Consider the following 19,642-nt stretch of genomic DNA (forward strand, 5'->3'; position numbering starts at 1 on the left):
TAAATGACTCCATATTACAAGTTCAGGAGACGCGTTGATTTTTTATTAAAAAAAACGGATCAAAGGTACCCTCTGACCAAAAAAAAGTGAGATCCGTAACTAAATAAAAGAATAGTTATTATTTACCATTTAATATTCATAATTACTAATTTTTTTACAAATTTTAAAAAAACATATGTTGATATTTAATTAAACTAGTCTTGTTTTGCGTGCTACGCACGTGGCTCGTAACGTGACTCGTCAATTCATGTATTATTATTTTAAAACAAAATTAAAAAAATCAAATTAATTTTTTTTGTAAATTTACACATAACTAACAAAGATTTGGATAATATTAATAGTGTTGCTAGTGTAGTCCAACTAAAAGATTGATATTCCTATTAATTTGGAAAAGATTAGCTAATTTTTCTATACTCAATTAATATTCCTCTATCATGATACAATTTTATTTTAACTAAAACTCTAATTATAATAATTTTTTAGTAATTAATTATTATAAGTAATTTGTTAATGACTATAAAACCGTTATTTAATATATATTAAAAAGGATTATTCCGTAAATTTGCATGTCCCCCCCCCCCCCAATCTGTGCTTTTATATATAGTATAGATTAACTATTATTTTTCTCCGTCAGAAAAAGGTCTTTTAATTAAAATTAAAATTTAATTTGTATATAAATTTAATTTTAGATGGGTACTAATTAAAATAAACTAATATATTAAGATAAGTTAGAGTACAAATTAAAATGATTTACTATGTTGAAATAATGGTATAGAATACTACTTAAAATATACTACTTTGACTATTTAATGATTATTATTTTAATTATTTTTAATCGTATAGAATTCTAAATAAGGTAAACTATTCCAATGAATTATTATTTTAATTTTTACTATATATTTTCTATTAAATTTTTTTACAATTATAATATTTGAGTATTAATTTAAAAAATTTAAGTAAACTATTCCAAATTAACTATTATTTTAAATTTTATTTGATAATTTGACGAGTCACACTACGAGTCACGTGTGAAACACGTAATACGACACTAGTATGATAAAAAAATATAGTAAATATAATAATTATTTTTATTTTTTAGATATTAATATAACATGTCTATAAAATTAGTATGGAAATAAAGTTATAAAAAATTCAATTTTAAAATTCATTTTAAAAATAAATATATAAAATTTATATTAATTTTAAATTTTGTATTCTTTCATTTTAAATGGTATAGTTTATTTATAAATAATTTTTATATAGAATTTATTTATAAATGAATTTCAATTCAATGTGAATTATTCCAAAAGGGAGCTAAGACTTGATCCACTCCCATCATGATGCTATTTCTAAACCAAAAAATACTGAGACACTTGGCTTTCTGCATTTAAATGGCAGTATAATTAGAAATATATTTAAACTCTGTGTTTTGAAGCCTGTAAAAACCCCAATCCCTCTTTTGATGAAAAAAAACCCCTAATCCCTTTAATTATAAGAAGTAATGGAGGTTTTGAAGAAGCGGAAGACGGCGGAGGGCAGCGATGGAAGTAGCACGCAAGAATATCTGCGTTCTCTTCTCGACCCGCTTAACAAATTCCAGCTCGTTGATCTTCTCTTAAGATTGTGCGTCTTCTCTTTCTTTTCTTTAGTTTAATTGCATTTATTAGTAGCTTTCTGCTCATGCATTTTAATTTTTCATTCAATTTTATTTGCTCTAGTAGTTAAATTATCGTGACAAGTAATTGGAGCTCTAGCTTTGGAGCCCAGATGGTGATTATTTTATAGGGAAGAAGATGATCAATAGGGGGTGTTTGGTTGGTTAAAAAAGAAGGGGAAATCGGAATGAGAATAGGAATGGATGATTTGCATTAATTGTGTTTATTTTATTAAAATTTATTTAGAATTGGAAATATTTATGTGATTACAATCCTTTAATGAGAATCACTAGTTCCTTCCTACACCTATGAAAATGAATTCATTTTTACGGTAATCAAGTTAAAATTTTACTAAATATTTTAATATTAATAAATAATATATAATTCTTAAAATAATTATTTGCAAATATTTGTTTAAAATAATAAAAATAAAAAATATATTTTAATTTTTTTATATATTTTTTAAATATTAAATATTAATTAAAATTAAAAAAAATAAAATTGATTCTCATTGTTCAAACCTAACCGAACCGAATGAAAAAAATAATTTTTTCGTAAAAAAAAAAAAGAAAAGTTGAAGGATTTATATTTTTCAAATCAAACTGAACTGGTCGTTTTGGTTGATATTAGATAAATTTTTTAGATTATCAAATCGAACCTAACTGAAATGTATCTTTTTTAAATTAAGCCGAACTAAAATTTTAAGGATGTAAATTTTCCAAATCAAACCGGACTCGTCGGTACGATCAGTTTTTCTGTTCAGCCAATTATTTTGGTTTGGATTATTTAGAACTTTAAAAAGATTATATCCAAAACCAAACTAAACTGAAAACCCAATTTTTTTATAAAAGCAAACCGAACCAAATCGGTTTGGTTTTTTAGTTTGGGTTGATTATTTTGGGTTAGTTTATAGTAGAAGTTAACAAGATAAAAACAATTATTATGTCTAAAACCGAAACAAACCGAAAACCTATTTTTTATAATATCAAACTAACCGAATTGAACCACACCAAAATTTTTAAGGAATTAATTTTTTTCATATCGAACCAGACTCATCGACTTGATCAAAGTTTTGGTTCAGTCGGATTTTCAGTTCAGTTTATTTAAAAAGCTATGTTTAAAACTAATCCGAACCGGAAAATCTAATTGTTTTATAATATCAAATCGAATCAAATTTAGTTTGATTTTTGCATCATTCCTCACTCTCGTTCCTATACTACTTTATTGAACCAAACAACATATGCAAGACAATCATTCTCACTCTCATTTCCATTCATAACTTTGAACCAAACGCCCCCTTAGTTCCAATTGCTTTCAGTTTCAATTCTAGGCAATACAATATGATATTTTGTTTGTGAAAATTAATAAATAGTTCACTTTCTGAATTTTGTTTCTTTTTAGTGTTTGATTTTCATATTTATGTACTCTTTAGCAGTTAAAATAATGGCTTATGTTTTTCTTTTTTGATGTTATAGGAAGATCTTTAATTGTATCTTTCAATTATAAAGTTTTATGCAGGCTATGATCTTCTATTCTTTTTTACGCTGTATCTGTGCTTTTGTTGTTCTCATTTGGAGTCGTGGGATTGTTCTGCGGGTTTCAATTTTTCTTTTCAAAGAATGGTGAATGATGTGCATGTAACTTCTACTACTAAGTGTGAATTCTTGTGTGATTGACTATGTGCATGTGTGTTTGTTTGCATGTTGATGCTTAAAGAGGGTCTCAATATCCTTCCATTGCCGAAGAAATTAAAAGTCTAGCCAGTGCAGATCCAGTACATCGAAAGCTTTTTGTTCGTGGCCTTGCATGGAATGCCGCTTCAGAAACGTTGTGTGCTGTGAGTGTATTGCTGGTTGTTGAGTGTGCTTTTTGTGTGTCGGGGCGATGATTGTTCCTTATGATTTCTGTTCCGGGGAATGCTATTTGAATCAGCTCGTCAATCCAATGCATGTAATTACATTGCGAGTCTCTCCTAATTTGTTAAGGATCTGAACACCGTTTGTATTTGGTACAGGCATTTCGAGAGCATGGTGAAATAGAAGAAGGGGCTGTTATTTATGACAAGGAAACCGGAATTTCTCGTGGCTTTGGTTTTATCACTTACAAACATATCGAATCAACACGAAGTGCACTGAAAGCACCAAGGAAGCTAATCAATGTAGGCATCCACATCTTTTAGTTTCTTTACATTGATATTGCCTATAGATCAATGCCAGTCTTTTTTTAATCTTCTTTATTGCTGTCTTGCATGCACAACATTTCTTGTTTACGCGTTTGCATCATGTCAATGTGTGTACATGTGCCTTCACCCTATAAAAGAACACTTTATCACGTTGTGAGCTGAAGTAGTTTGTTAATGTGGATGAGGGAAGAACAAAAGAATGGTAAATTCTAGTATTTTAGCAAGCTATATTAGAATATACTAGCATAGCGCTACCTTAACGACATGTTTATCATCTTTTCTTTGGAAATTGAAACTTTGGCACTGTCCTTGCATACTGCTTAATATGAAATTTCTTAAATCATTCTACCAAGGCCCATTTTCGCAGTCATTCGGAGAAATGATTATGTCCTTTCGAGTAAAATTTTTAAAATTTTCTTTGTGATTCCAAAAGTCATTTTGGAAGAAGTTGGAATTTATATCTTCTTCCGAAAGTCCGATTTCAAAAAGCAGATTCTAAAAAAATTTAAAACTTGTGCCGGAGAGGGCCTAAGGTTGCATTTGCGATTAATCTAAACAAAGTACTCTAGCACTAATTTACTTCATAAATAAATTTGTTAGAAAGTGTATTGCTAATACCTCCTTGATCACCTCTTAGCTTTTTACCATGGCCAAATAGTTTCATCTCTTGTCCTTCACTTCTATAACCTGTAAATGCACTCAGGTTCCAGAAAGTTTTTTTTTTTCTTGACACACGTTAAGCTCTCTCCTAGTTCATTTTTATTTCAGCGCATTCCCTCCGCCCACTCTTTATCATATTAGCACATAATCATCTTAAATTCCCTTTCCTGCCCTATTAAATTGCTTATGTCATAAACATGGAATTTCTTCACTGCCCATCACGTACAGTCAGTTACATTAGTCTTATAAAGTTCCTGTGTTAGCATAGTTGGAACTTTAACACACAGTAAAGTCCTTTTGATACTTCTGCATTTCAATCCCAAGAATAACATTATTCACTTTCTTACCTTTTATCTATATTTAATTGTTAACTTAGAGCTGAATAGATAATGCACTTTGTTAAACTTGCTACAACTAGTACAAAAAAATTAGTGACGTGGTGTGTAGGGTGTAGAATGACCTTATTTCCAAACATAGATAAAATTCTTATAAACATTGGTCCAGTTTGAAATGTCAAAACAAAACAAAACAAAAACTATTGTTAAGAAAAGGTTAAAAATGTAACTTTAGGAAAAGGATTCTTTGTAAGCCTTAGCATAACTTACTCTTAGATGTGCAGTTTTATAATGCTGAATTTTGAGGCTTTTTTAGGGGATGCATAAGCTGGGATCATGCAATGATATGGACAATTTGATCGCTGTTTGGATTACTAAAAATTTTTTCTTGACCATTTTCGTGTGTTAGGTTTTACTGTTGGTGGGAAACAAAAAACACTTCAAAATCCTTTTCAAATGGCTTTTTAAAGGAAAAATATGTGCTGAATCTAGAAATTTGATGCAGATGGTTTTGCAGTGAAATGTTTTTTTTACTCTAGTATGAATCACTTTAGTGTTATTCACTCGATTTATGCAAAAGTAGTACATGAGTGATAAAATGAAATTTTATCTAGTTTGCTGATGTGGCTACTGCTACAAATCCACTGTCTAGGATTAAATATGTTTTTTTTTATCTAGAAGTATATGAAAATTTAAAAATTTCTCGTGGGGCATCAAAACTTGTTGTACTGTATTAAAATGAATTTTTATTGTGAGCTAAGCAAAGTTTATGTGAATCTCACAATTGTTACCAGATCTTGTTGTTTTTTAGAATAGTAGGTTTTGGTGGCTATATCTCCTCTGTAACTAAGATGGACAGTCCCCCTCTCTATCCTCCAGACACATGTTAAAATTGTTTTTCGATTGCCTTTATTGTTATTATTATATTATAATTTTTATTATTTTAAGCTGCTCTATGGTCTATATTAGGATGAAAGTAATCTTACACGGTTGTAATGGACTGTAGGATCATGGTTTTGCCAAGTCAGTTAAGTTTTAGCATAACATGTTGTTGGGTGTTCAACTTTGTTTCACCCACTATTTATTAATCTCTTGCCGCAAACGAATGTGCTTACTTGGGCACTATTATCACATGTTTGATTGTCCACGCCCTTTGTTAACCAGCGACTGATACTCCTTTGCTTTGTGTCTCTTTCAACTATAATGCCATAACTCCAGGGTCGGTTTGCTGTCTGCAATTTAGCATGTGAAGGATTTAGTGGGGCGAGCACATCACCTGATTTAGCCCAGAGAAGACTCTATGTTTGGGGATTGTCACCAGAGGTCAGTACTGAGATGCTGCTTAGCTTTTTTGGAAGGCATGGTGAGATTAAAGAAGGTTCAGTTGCCTATGACAAAGAGACTAATAAATCACGGTATTTTGTTGTTTGTTTTTTCTTTTAACCAGAAATCCAACATATCGCATATGAATTTGTTCCCAGTTTTTGTTTTATATCTCTGCCTCAGTTATAAGAAAGCTAGTATTTTCTCTTAATTGCAGTGGGTTTGGTTTTGTCACGTACAAGACAGTGGAGGCTGCAAAGAGGGCAATAGATGATCCACTGAAGCTTTTAGGGGTAAGTCAACAATAAAACACAGATTTCCGTGTTATCAGAATAGAATGCCATTTTGTTTATGGGCATCAAACTGTGGTTTTTCTAACTATTATTGCATGCCATCAGTCATTTGTCTGGTAAAGAAAGTCTGTCATGCGCACTATTGACAGTATTTTCGCCTATTGATATTAGTTTTTCTCTGGCTGCATCTTCTTTTCTGAAATAACGCATTGCAGAGGGGAGACAATATTTAATAGAAAAAAAATGTAAAGTTAGACGAACTCATACCATAGTGGACTATGATGTTCTAGCGGTTGAAGTTTTAAACCAATAGCTTCCATTGATTATCATCTCTTTGAGAATGAGGTAAATAATGAGTATTTTCAAATTAGCTATTTAAGATAGAGAATTGAAGTTCAATGGATTTTCTTTTTCCTTGAGCAAGATTTTTAATTCTTATTATCATGTACATTTGGCAGATAGATCAGCGATGTTTTAGTTTGAAAAGACAATTAATTGCTCAACTAGATGCTTTCGAGTTCTAAACTTTTAGCTGGTTTATCTTACATTAACATAGATGTCCTCACTTGATTTATGTTTCCTAGAATTCATTCGACGGTTTTATGGCTCTTCTTGTTGCAGGGTAGAAGTATCACTGTGAAGCTTGCGGATACAAAACACAAAGGTAAAACAGCACAAACTCCTGCACCATTAGTTCCGGTACCTGGACCAGATACAGGCTGTCACACACAGTCTGGAAAAGCACATCCCGCTCCTGACCTTGTCGGCTACTCGTACCCTCAAAATATGGCAACATTCCCTGGGTCTTCTTACCCAAGTCACTCAACGGTACCTACTGCTCCTTATCCTCCACTGTCTCAATATCCAAATCCACTTTTCGGTATTACCGAAGAGTCACTTGGAACACCAGCTCAAATGGGAATAAGAGGCTCTTCCTACCCGAATCCTCCAATGGCACCTGCTACTCCTTGTCCACCACAATCACAACTTTCATATCCACTCGTCGATATTACGAAAGAACCATTAAGATCACCACCAAAAGAACGACTAGGATCACCAGCTCAAATAGGAATAGGCGGGTCTTCCTCCCCAAATCCTCCAACTGCACCTGTTACTACTCATCCTCCGCAATCTCAATTTTTTTATTCACTCGTCGGTATTAAGAAAGAACCGCTAGGATCACCACCGATAGAACCACTAGGATCACCAGCTCAAATGAGAATAGGCAGGTCTTCCTACCCGAATCCTCCAACTGCACCTGCTACTCCTTATCCTCCACAATCTCAATTTTCTTATCCACTCGTCGGTATTAAGAAAGAACCGCTAGGATCACCACCGATAGAACCACTAGGATCACCAGCTCAAATGAGAATAGGCGGGTCTTCCTACCCAAATCCTCCAATGGCACCTCCAACTCCTTATCCTCCACAATCTCAATTTTCGTATCCACTTGTCCGTATTAAGAAAGAACCGCTAGGATCACCACCGATAGAGCCACTAGGATCACCACCGATAGAATCACTAGGATCACCAGCTCAAATGGGAATAGGCGGTTCTTCCTACCCAAATCCTCCAATGGCACCTGCTACTCCTTATCCTCCACAATCTCAATTTTTGTATCCACTCGTCCGTATTAAGACGGAACCATTAGAATCACCACCGAAAGAACTACTAGGATCACCAGCTCAAATGGGAATAGGCGACTCTTCATACCTAAATCCTCCAATGACACCAGCTACTACTCATCCTCCACAATCTCAATTTATGTATCCACTCGTCGGTATTAAGAAAGAACAACTAGGATCACCACCTCAAATGCGAATTAGAGGGTATCCATATTAAATACTGGAACAATGATTTATGCACAAAGGAGTTAACATATTTTCTAGCTTTGCCCCTTTTTGATTCCTCTCTGTAGGTAAGTGAGGTATTATAGTCATCAAATAAGACTCAGTAGTTTGATTAGAGCCAATTTTGGGATCTTTAAAAAGGCAACAAATAAAATTTTCTTTATCATCATTTTATTATTCGCATACTGTTTAGTTTGCTTTCTGTCTCTGATTAAATTCAGTTTACTGTGTTGTAATCTAATTTTCGAAGTAGGCATTAATGGTTGAATAGTATGATATGTACGTGGGATCCGGGCTTGTGCCGAATATTGTTCATTGTCTTTGTTAAGTGTGGACTGTATGTATATCTGTAAGGGATTGTTTGGTTGTTTAAAAATGAAAGAGAATGAAAATAAAAACGAGAATGAACGATTATTAATTTTTGTGTTTGGTTTATCAAACTTTATTTATGAATGAGAATATGATTATCTTTCATTGAAAATCATCTATTTTTCTTTATATTCATGGAAATGAACTTTTTCATTTTAATTGGATCGCATTACTAAAATTTAACTAACTATTTAATAATATATAAATAATAAAATTGTCAAAAAATTCAAATATTTATTTTTATAAAATAATAAATAATTTAAACATAAAATATATTTTATTTTTTATTTTATAATGTAAATAAACATAAATTGAAACTAAACAAAAACAAGCTATAGATAATTAACATTACGACATTAAATAAATTTTAAATTATTTGTTTTATGATATAAAAAAATAAACTGAAAAATGACACCAAGATAAATAATTGTGTAATATAAAATTTATTATATATATTTTTCAAATATATAGAAATAAATGAGGAATAAGTTTACGATGAATGATCTTTTTAACACTATCATCTAGTTTGATCAAGCTAGATTTTGATGCAGTTTTAAATATTAATGATTCTATTGCCGTCGTTGGTATGGTTCGCGCAAATTCTTCAGGGTTTATTACTCATTGCAGTTTCATCATTTTCTAGGTATAACATCGTCTAAAATTGCGGAGGCATTCGGCATGCGTCAAACCATCTATATATTATATAATTGAGAGGACCAACGGAGCCCTCTCATTCATTCTCACCAAATAGAGCATTTATAGAGTTTCCAATTTTTTTAAAATACTTCAATTTTTAATATTAAATAATTATTATTGATTTTCAGTTTAACAGATACACAAACTCTATCAATACAATTACTTCAATAAAATTTGGTGATAGAGATTATATTCATCCTAACTTCGTAATTGTACTAATACACAAACTCTATCACCGGATTGAACATTTTATAGTCTCCATCATATTTTTAAACTTTACCAAAATTCTACTTTCTTATTAATCTCCTTATTTTAGTTTCAGAATTGAACTTTTTAATAATGGTGGATGAAGTGACTACGCTTTTTCAAATATCAAATTCTACAGGACAATGAGATTGTGTTAAGAGGGCTTGCAATTTATTCTCCCCCAAATATAGTTAGCATTATGTGAACTATTTATCATTTTTTTGAGAAAAAATTATTCTATTATTCTTTGTTTTGTTAAATTTGTATTTATTTACATTGTTGATTAAGCCTCAATGTGATTAATGGTATTATAGTAATTTTATTTTTATGTAATATATTTTTGGACAGATTACGTGACATGTAACTTTGTGTTGTTTTTTAATGTGATCTTATGATGTTTATTTTATTTTTATATTATTATTTTTATGAGAAAAATTACTACGACTTTATATAAACTACTTTTTTTTTCTTTTATTATGATCATAATCTTAATAAAGATCGTAAAAGCTGCATCAACATTCATTTTACCTATCTCAAATTCATTTTATGTCAAAATTTGTCATTTAAGAAATTGACAAGTTTTGTTTAAAAGGGATGAAATTTGCTGAAATTAGATAATATATAAACCGAAGCTACAAAGGTTAGTGGAATTGAATCCCGGCTCAATCTCATTTAGTTGGGATTTTCCTAAACATTCTCAAGTAAGTAAATATGATTAGAGTATAGAGACTGAATTGTATTTATATATTTTTGATAAATGATTTTTGTTCAGAGTATAGATTTTTTCAGAGTAAATACCCCTATTTTTTTAGGGGAAATTCTTATCTAATACCGGTTTATGAAATTCTTATATATTTCTAATGGTTATATGGTTAAAAACCGCAAAACCGAAAAACCGAACCGTTTTTTATGGTTAACCAATTTACCGGTTAACCGTTTAAAATTTTAGGTTTAGGTTTTTAATTTTAAAAACCGTATTATAATGGACCGGTTTACAAATTACCCTCATGGACCGGTTAACCGGTCCATGCCCACCCCTACAATGAAGTGTTAAAAAATCTAACACAATTTTCTCTCTCTTTTCATTATTTTCTCTTTCTTCTCATTTCTCTAACACCTCATTGGATAGGTCCATAAATTTTTCATGGACCAGGTCTAGGTAAAAACTTCCCTTTTTTTAGTAGACCGAATTGTATTTATATATTTTTGATTAATTGGTCAAAAAATGGTCTAAAGATGAGATATTTGCAACGTCTAACAATCACTCACATTATATGATGTTATCGGAGGGAACAATCATGAAAATGAAGGACTATTTTTTGAACAAAATGAGGTTTAATTTTGTTTATTTCTCCCATTGTGATTTTGCTTTTAAATTTGGAGAAGAGAATTGCAGAGTTATTCGGATTTTAATGAACAAATAATTGATATTTATATCTTTGGTAACGACATAATTGAATTTTTTTCAATTGTTTTGTATTTGTATCCACTGAAAAAAATTATATTTTTTTCTTTAGATGTTTTACCCATTACATAAACTACATATAATATATATATTTCTAACTTTCACTCGAATGCAAAATGACATATTAAATGACAAAATTATAACTATTCGACTAATTTTATTTATATGCAAGAAATGTAAATTATTTCACGATAATTTTATTATTAATTAGAATTTAAATCCAATTAATAATTAAATATTGCTAAAATTGGTACCAAATTTAGCACCAAATTTAAGATATTTTAGCACAAAATATAACACTGGAATAAAATATACATTTTATTCTAAATGTTAAATTTTAGCATTTGATTTGACATTGTAATAGGGATGCTCTTTATATTTATTTTTGAAATTGGTTATTATCACTTTTATTTATTTTTGCCATCAAGCGAAAATAAAATAGATATTAATTCTATTATCAATTTGTAAAATAATTAGATATACTAAAAATTGTGGTACATGATGTATATATATATCATGAATATAGTAGCTTTAAACTAATATGAAATAAACAAAAAAGAATCATTCAAGAATAAAAAAAAATCCAACAAAAAAATATGAACAAAGAATCACTTTACCCCCTCAACTTGGCACAAATTATTAAAAACGTTCAAATTGACAAAACCGTATCACTTTTACCCTGAACTTGTCAAAACCGGTACAAAAAGACTCCTGTGCTGACGTGGTGCCTTAATTGGAGAGCGGGTTACTTAAATACTCATTATTCCTAATTAAATATTTACTAATCATACTTAACTTTTAATTAAATTTTTAATTAAAGCAGGGATCTTTAATTAAAGCAGGGATCTTTATGAACTTTTTCTCAAAAAAATTATTTTTTTTTACAATTTCCGTCGAGGAGGAGCTCCTCCTCGCCGGAGGTCTGTTCTTCTTAGAACAGACGGCGGTCTGTTCTAAGAAGAACAGATCCCGTCTGTTCTAAGAAGAACAGACCCACGGGTCTGTTTTTTTAAATTTCGTTTTTTTTTAATTTATAGAAAGTTTGGGGTTAGTTTGTTATATATGTATAATTTAGAGGGTTAGTTTGTTATATATGTATAATTTAGAGGGTTAGTTTGTGATATATGTATAATTTAGAGGGTTGATTTGTTATTTTATATTTTTTAGTTAGAAGGATTAAATTGTTTTTTGTTTTAATTATTAGGTATTAATTTATAATGTTTTAAAAGAATTAGGACCATTTTAAACTTTTTTCCTATCAAAAACCACTTCAGAAAACCGAAACCACCATTGAAATCAGATAGTGTATTTCACTCTCTTAGGTGAGAGTGGAGAGGGGGGTTTTTGTACCCATTTTGCCAAGTTCAGGGTAAAAGTGATCTCATTTTGCTAATTTGAACGTTTTTGATACTTTGTGCCAAATTGAGGAGGTAAAGTGATCCTTCAAAAAAAAAATATGTCACTATAAAATATAAAAAATATATCATAGATCTATTAGTAGAATATATTTTAATTTTATTAGACTTTATTATTTACATATTAAGATTTTTTCATATCTTTTAATTATAATAAAAAGTAATAAATAGCAATACATGGTAAAAAAAATAAAATTCATTAATTTTTAATTAATTCCGCGCAAATGCGCGGGAATACGACTAGTTATAACTGTTTCTCAACTTGGGTTAAAAAAAACAATTGAATGAGAAATTTATCTAAAATAAAACGATAATATTTTATACTCCAACACGAAAAAGATAGTAAAAATACATCACAGTTTTAATATTTTTATAATTTTACTTTTCATGTAAGAATATTTATAATTTTACTTTAATATGTATTCTTTCTCTTCCTCTCTTCCTGTAAACTAATATTGACATACACAACCTGACATTGACATACTCTCACTCTCTCTCTCTCTCCCTCCCTCCCTCCCTGCGCGCCAGATCTTTGTAATACATTTAACGTTTTTTTATTTGTTTAAATATATAGCTGTTTCGTTTCTTTTTTTCTTTGTTATTAATTATAAATAATTTTTTTAATTAAACTATTTAAATTTTCTATTAATTTAAATTATATACTACTATTTATTTAATATTTTTATTATATACTACTGTTTATTTAATATTTTACTTATCATGATATATCATAGGCTTGTCATAATATTATCATAGCATTATCATAATTTTTTTCATAATACAAGTATCATCATATTATCGTCTCGTTATTATAATTTTTATGTAATTTTTTTCATGTAAGTATCTTATTATCATACTATTATCATAACCTTATCATTTTATTATCATAAACTTAATCATACTATTATCTGTACATTATCATAATTTTTTTATTTTTCCATATAGGTATCATATTATCATACCATTGTTATAACCTTATCATTTTATTATTATACTATTATCATACTATTATCATATCATTCTATTATCATAATTTTATTATAATCGTATAATGCTATGAATACCAGTATGATATACAATGATACTCATATGTAATAAGATACTATTTTTTTTATAAAAAATATTTTTTTCTGTAGTGTTATGATACTTATATAACTATGCAATGATATTCATATGATAATCAGAGACTGTTTCTTTTTGTAAAAAATTGTTTTTGTGCAGAAAATAGTTTTTATCATCACAAAATCGTTTTAACGCATATTTTTAGATCTAAAGTTGAAAAAAAATTAAGAATATTATTAAAATCTGAAAGTTAAAATAAATCATACTTATCACCATGAAATAGTAAAAAAATCGCTAAAATCAAATATGAAAGAACTGCGGAGCGACGGTGAAACGATGACGGAGCGATGAAGGAACGACGAAGAAAATAAAAATAAAAATGGAGAAGAAGAGAAAAAATAAAGAAGAAGAAAAAAAATAGCGAATAAAAAAAAAACAGACAAAGAAAAAGAAGAAGAAAGAGAGAGAGAAGAAGAAGAAAGTGACAAGTGGTATAATGAAATATGATTAGAGTAAAAAAAATATAATTAGAGTAAAATAGTAATAAAAAGTAGGTATATGTTTTAGAGTAAAAAAATAACGATATTAAAAGGGCAAGTTTTTTCTCTATTTTTTTTATTAAAATAAGAAGTCATAATATTTTAAAAGAAAGAGTATTTTTTTTTAATTTTTTCTAAAGGAGACTGTTTAAATGTGATATTGCAGCAAAGCAAAAAGGAGTCATTAGCCAAAATTGCAGTTTAACAATTTATATGGTCGCTCATTGTCATCTTCAGTTCTTGCAACTTTTTCACATGCTAAATGAATGTGTAACCGAATGATTCATGAAGTGTCTAAAAAATTCTTGTATAATCATTTATAGGAGATTTCAGTATTGCATAATTAATATAATTTTTGTTTAGTAAGAAAAGGTTTAATTACTTAAAAAAATTTCACCTTAAACTTTTATTTTTATTTATACCCTGATTTTATAAAAAAGTTTTTTGTACACAATTTTGGGTTTTTAATTTTCATCCCTACCCAAAAACATTAAATTGTACTCTTTTCATTTAGAAAATAAAATAAAATAGTCCTTCATCATCTTTAACCTATATGCTAATTAGATATTAATATTATTAATAATATAAAAATACTATCTTCTTCAAAAAAAATTAAAAATAATAACAAATTTAATTTAATTTTTTAATAATTAAAAAATTTCCGAACAAACCGACAAACTTCCACTCCTCACTATTTCTTCTTCTCCAAATTGAAGAAGGGAAGAAGGAGCAACTCGCTCCTTCTCCATGCTGCTCCTTCACCTAAATAGAGAAGGAACAGTTCGTTCTTTCTCTACGAAGAAAGAGCCATTGCTTCTTTTCTATGAAAAAGATTGACGGCTTCTTGATTGTTTTTTTCTAGAGAGGTTTTTTTTAATTTTTTTATATTTTTATAAAATTAAAAAATTTAATTAGTTATTTGGATATGTTTTAGAACTTTTTAAAATTAAATATTTATTTGTATTTTTAAAATAGAGAAAAGTATGATATAACTCTCTATTTAGTTGTTTTTAATGATCTCATCCTTTTATTTAGTAAATTGTTAATTATATATTTGTGGTATAAACTGAAAAAAAGTTTAAAGCGGGTTTTTTTTATATAATTAGCAAAAAGAAAAATTAAAAATTGATATCATTTTTTTTTTAAAATGAACATATTAAACCATGTGTGGCAGTAGAATATATTAAACCGTGTGTTGTGCAGCCTGTAAAAAACCGGAGGTTGTCTTAAAATAAGAAGTAAAAGTAATAGCAATGGAGGTTATGAAGAAGAGGAAGATGGAGGAGGGCAGCAATGGAGCTGAAATTACTAGCACCCAAGAATACCTGCGTTCTCTTCTCGACCCTCTTAACAAACCCCAGCTCGTTGATCTTCTCTCCCGACTGTGCGTAATTTCATTCTCTTTTACCATTTATTTCAGTAACTTTCTGTTTGCGTATTTTAATTTTTCTTGATAAACATTAAAAAGATTCAATTTTGTTTTTCCTGGGTTATTGGGTTTTTTTTTTTTTGCTCTACTAGTTACTCTGTAGCAGTTAAAATAATGGTTTAAGTTTTTTTGTGATTGATGCTATAAAAAGATCTTTAATTGTATCTTTGTATTATAAAGTTGTATGCAGGTTATGATCTTCTATTCTTTTTTATGCTGTGCGTCTCTGCTTTTGTTGTGCTCATTTGGGGTCTTGAGATTGTTCTGCCAGTGTCTTATCTTTTTCGAAGAATGGTGAATGATGTGCTTGTAACTTCTACTGTTTGAGTGTGTATGCTTGTGTGATTGACTATGCGCATGTGTGTTTGTTTGCATGTTGATGCATAAAGAGGGTCCCAATATCCTTCCATTGCCGAAGAAATTAAAAGTCTAGCCAGTGCGGATCCAGTACACCGAAAGCTTTTTGTTCGTGGCCTTGCGTGGAATACCGCTTCAGACACCTTGTGTGCTGTGAGTGTGTTGCTGCTTGTTGAGTGTGCTTTTTGTTTGCTGTGGTGATGATTGTTGCATATGATTTCAGTTTTGGGCAATGCTATACGAATCAACTAATCAAACCTATGCATGTAGTTTCACTGTGAGTCCCTCTTAATTCGTAAGGTACCTGAACACCGTCTGTGTTTGGTACAGGCATTTCGCGAGCATGGTGAAATTGAAGAAGGGGCTGTTATTTATGACAAAGCAACAGGAAAATCTCGTGGCTATGGTTTTATCACTTACAAACATATGGAATCAACACAAAGTGCTCTCAAAGCACCGAGCAAGCTAATCGATGTAGGCATCGGCATCTTTTAATTTCTTTACATTGATATTGCCTATAGATTAATGCAAGTATTTTTTTAATCTTTTTATCATTGTCTTGCATACACAAGCATTTCCCGTTTATGCATTGGCATCATGTCAATATTGGTACATGTGCCTGCATCCTTTAAAAGAACACAAATTTCATGTGGTGAGCTGAAGTGGTTTGTGAACGTGGATGAGGGAAGAATAAAATAACAGTAAATACTAGGATCGTGGCAAGCGATCTTAGAATAACAAGCATACCTTAACAGCATGTTTTCTTTGGAAATTGAACTTTGGTGCTGTCTTTGCGAACTGCTCTATGATGATCTGTATTTGGATGAAAGTAATTCACAAAATTTTATCGAATAGTCAATTAAGTTTAGTATAAACATGTGGTTGGGTGTTCAACTTTGTTTCAACCACTATTTATTAATCTGTTACCACAAACTAATGTGCTTACCTGGTTACTGTTATCACATGCTTGATTGTTCACGGCCTTTGTTAACCAGCGACTGATACTCCTTTGCTCTATGTCTCTTTCGACTATAATGCCATAACTCCAGGGTCGACTTGCTGTTTGTAATTTAGCATGTGAAGGATTAACTGGGGCGAGTACAGCACCCGATTTAGCCCAGAGAAAACTATACACTGGGGGATTGTCACCAGACGTCACTAGTGAGATGTTGCTTAGCTTTTTTGGTAGGCATGGTGAGATTGAAGAAGGTTCAGTTGCCTATAACAAAGATACTAATGAATCACGGTATTTTGTTGTTTGCTCTCTCTATTAACCAGAAATCCTTTATATGTATTTGCTCCCAGTTTTCATTTTATTTTTTCTGCTTCAGCTATTAGAAAGTTTAGTCTTTTCTTTTATTGCAGTGGGTTTGGTTTTGTTACATACAAGACAGTGGAAGCTGCAAAGAGGGCAATAGATGATCCGCAGAAGCTTTTAGGGGTAAGTCAGCAATAAGACCCAGGTTTCCTTGTGATCAGAATAGAATGCTTTTTTGTTCTCTGTTCTAAATAACTACTACTGAAGAGAAGGTTTCCTCTTTTAACTAATGTGGATTCTTGATAGGAATAAAATAAGCTCTTAAAAATGTCTCATGGCTCCAAAAACATGCCTATTTACGTACAATTTTTTTTAAGGGCACCAAACAGTGGTTATACTACCTACTATTTCATTTCATCAATCTTTTGTCTGGTAAATAATGTTTGTCATGCACACTATTGACAGCACTTTCGCCCATAGATTTTAGTTTTTCTCTTGCTGCATCTTCTTTTGTTGAAAGAAAGCCCGCCAGAGGGAAAAAATATTTAATAGAGTTGAATAAGAAAATGTATGTTCTCTATTGCTCTCTCTGTTTTTTCCTTTTCTGCTGAATTATCGCTGTAGCTCTTTGCCAGATATCATATTTTGGTTACATTATCTTTCTTGGTTGTTTTGTATCATAATGCACTGACCACTCTTAAAGTAGCAAATGTCAATTAAAGTTGGTTGCGGAATATGTTTTAAATGTAGCAAAAAAGGAGTGCAAATAACTAGGACCGCGATATAGTAAAGTTGTATGAACTAAAGCAATTAGGCATAGTTCAATTGGTATAGCGTCGTCTTGATAACTCTAAAGTTTAGAGTTTGTACCGCACTTGGAGATGATTGACCAAGAATTTAGAAAAAAAAGAAAGTTAGACAAACTCATACCATAGTGGACTATGATGTTCTAGCGGTTGAAGTTTTAAACTAGTCGCTTCCACAGACTATCATTTCATACTGCAGTTTGAACATACAATGCTTCCCTCTTTGATGATGGGGGGAAATAATGAGAAATTTATATTTGCTGTTTGAAGATAGAGAATAGAAGTTCAAAGGATTTTTTTTGTAGGCGATATATTTAATTGTTATTATCATGTACATTTGACAGACAGAAGTGACGTTCTTGTATGAATTGACAATTATTTGCTCAACTAGATGGTTTCGAGTTCAAAATTAGTTGGTCCTCTCTTTGATTTATCTTTCCTAGTATTCATCCCGGTTTTATGACTGTTGTTGCAGGGTAGAACTATCACTGTGAAGCTTGCGGATACACACAAAGGTAAAACAGCACAAACTCCTGCACCAGTAGTTCCTGTATCCATACCAATCACAGGTGGGTACACGCAACCTGGAAAGGCACATCCCAGTCATGCCCCTTTGGGCTACTCATATCCTCAAACTATGGCATCATTCCCCGGGTCTTCCTACCCAAGTCCTCCAACGGCACCTGCTGTTCCTTATCCTCCACAATCTCAATATCCATATCCACTAGTCGGTATTACGAAAGAACCACTTGGAACACCGGCTCAAATGGGAATGGCCGGGTCTTCCTACCCAAATCCTCCAACGGCACCTGCTACTCCTTATCCTCCACAATCTCAATTTCCATATCCTCCCGTCGGCATTAAGAAAGAACCACTTGGACCACCAGCTCAAATGGGAATTGGAGGATATCCATATTATACACTGAAACAATGATTTATGCACAACAAAATTAACAGATTTTCTAGCTTTGCGCTTCTCTGTATCCCCTCCGTAGGTAAGTGAGGTATTTTAGTGATCAAGTAGGACTTTCAGTAGTTTGATTAGAGCAAGTTCTGGGATCTTTAAAAAGGCACCAAACAAATTTTTGTCACTGTTACATATCATCATTGGGGTATTGTTTCTTTCCTGTGTCTGATTAAATTCAATTTACTATGTTGTAATCTACTTGTCGTAATAGGCATTAGTTGAAGAATCTGTATAAAATTGAATCCAAATTATCATGGCTTGTACCGAATAATGTACGAAAGACTACCCATTTTCTGCTTTAAATATAGCAAATTGGGTCACTCAATTTTAAAGGTTATTTGAAATTGGAGAGGCGAGTTTGGAAAAAACCGTATATCAGCCTAGAAGTTGTAAGAAATTTCCAATTTTAAATGATAGAATGATTCAGACTAAAACTTCGACTATGGAAGATCTTGGCGGAAGGTGCAATTCAGCACAGGTGACAAATGAATCTCGTTATGGTCAAAAATGTCAAGTTAAGGAAGGAGAAAGCCTTGCTAATAGTCGAAAGAAAGATGGCATAGTTTATGAAAGGCTTAATTATTTAAAAACTTCCGCCTTATAGCTTTTCTGCATTTATACTCTGATTTAGAAAAAAGTTTAATTTTATCCTATTTTAGATTTTTATGTTTCACATCTACCCCGAACAAGAATACAATTGTCAATTTAATTAATTTAAGGATGAAATTGTTAAAA

At 30.8% G+C, this 19,642-nt stretch overlaps 2 protein-coding genes across 2 annotated transcripts; both read left to right on the forward strand.

Moving 5' to 3' along the window:
• The first annotated feature begins 1,298 nt into the window (after positions 1 to 1,298).
• Positions 1,299 to 8,716, forward strand: LOC126679184 (leucine-rich repeat extensin-like protein 5). The gene is made up of 6 exons (XM_050374158.2): positions 1,299 to 1,623; positions 3,372 to 3,492; positions 3,670 to 3,813; positions 6,051 to 6,247; positions 6,373 to 6,448; positions 7,070 to 8,716. The coding sequence occupies exons 1-6, from the start codon at positions 1,502 to 1,504 to the stop codon at positions 8,288 to 8,290; spliced, it is 1,881 nt and encodes a 626-aa protein (XP_050230115.1). The 5' UTR covers positions 1,299 to 1,501; the 3' UTR covers positions 8,291 to 8,716.
• Positions 8,717 to 15,278: 6,562 nt separating this feature from the next.
• Positions 15,279 to 19,227, forward strand: LOC126679187 (UBP1-associated protein 2C-like). Its single transcript, XM_050374166.2, has 6 exons — positions 15,279 to 15,474; positions 15,909 to 16,029; positions 16,207 to 16,350; positions 16,926 to 17,122; positions 17,242 to 17,317; positions 18,416 to 19,227. The coding sequence occupies exons 1-6, from the start codon at positions 15,344 to 15,346 to the stop codon at positions 18,872 to 18,874; spliced, it is 1,128 nt and encodes a 375-aa protein (XP_050230123.1). The 5' UTR covers positions 15,279 to 15,343; the 3' UTR covers positions 18,875 to 19,227.
• Positions 19,228 to 19,642: the final 415 nt, after the last annotated feature.

The sequence above is a fragment of the Mercurialis annua genome, linkage group LG4, assembly GCF_937616625.2.
Source record: "Mercurialis annua linkage group LG4, ddMerAnnu1.2, whole genome shotgun sequence".
NCBI lineage: Eukaryota > Viridiplantae > Streptophyta > Magnoliopsida > Malpighiales > Euphorbiaceae > Mercurialis > Mercurialis annua.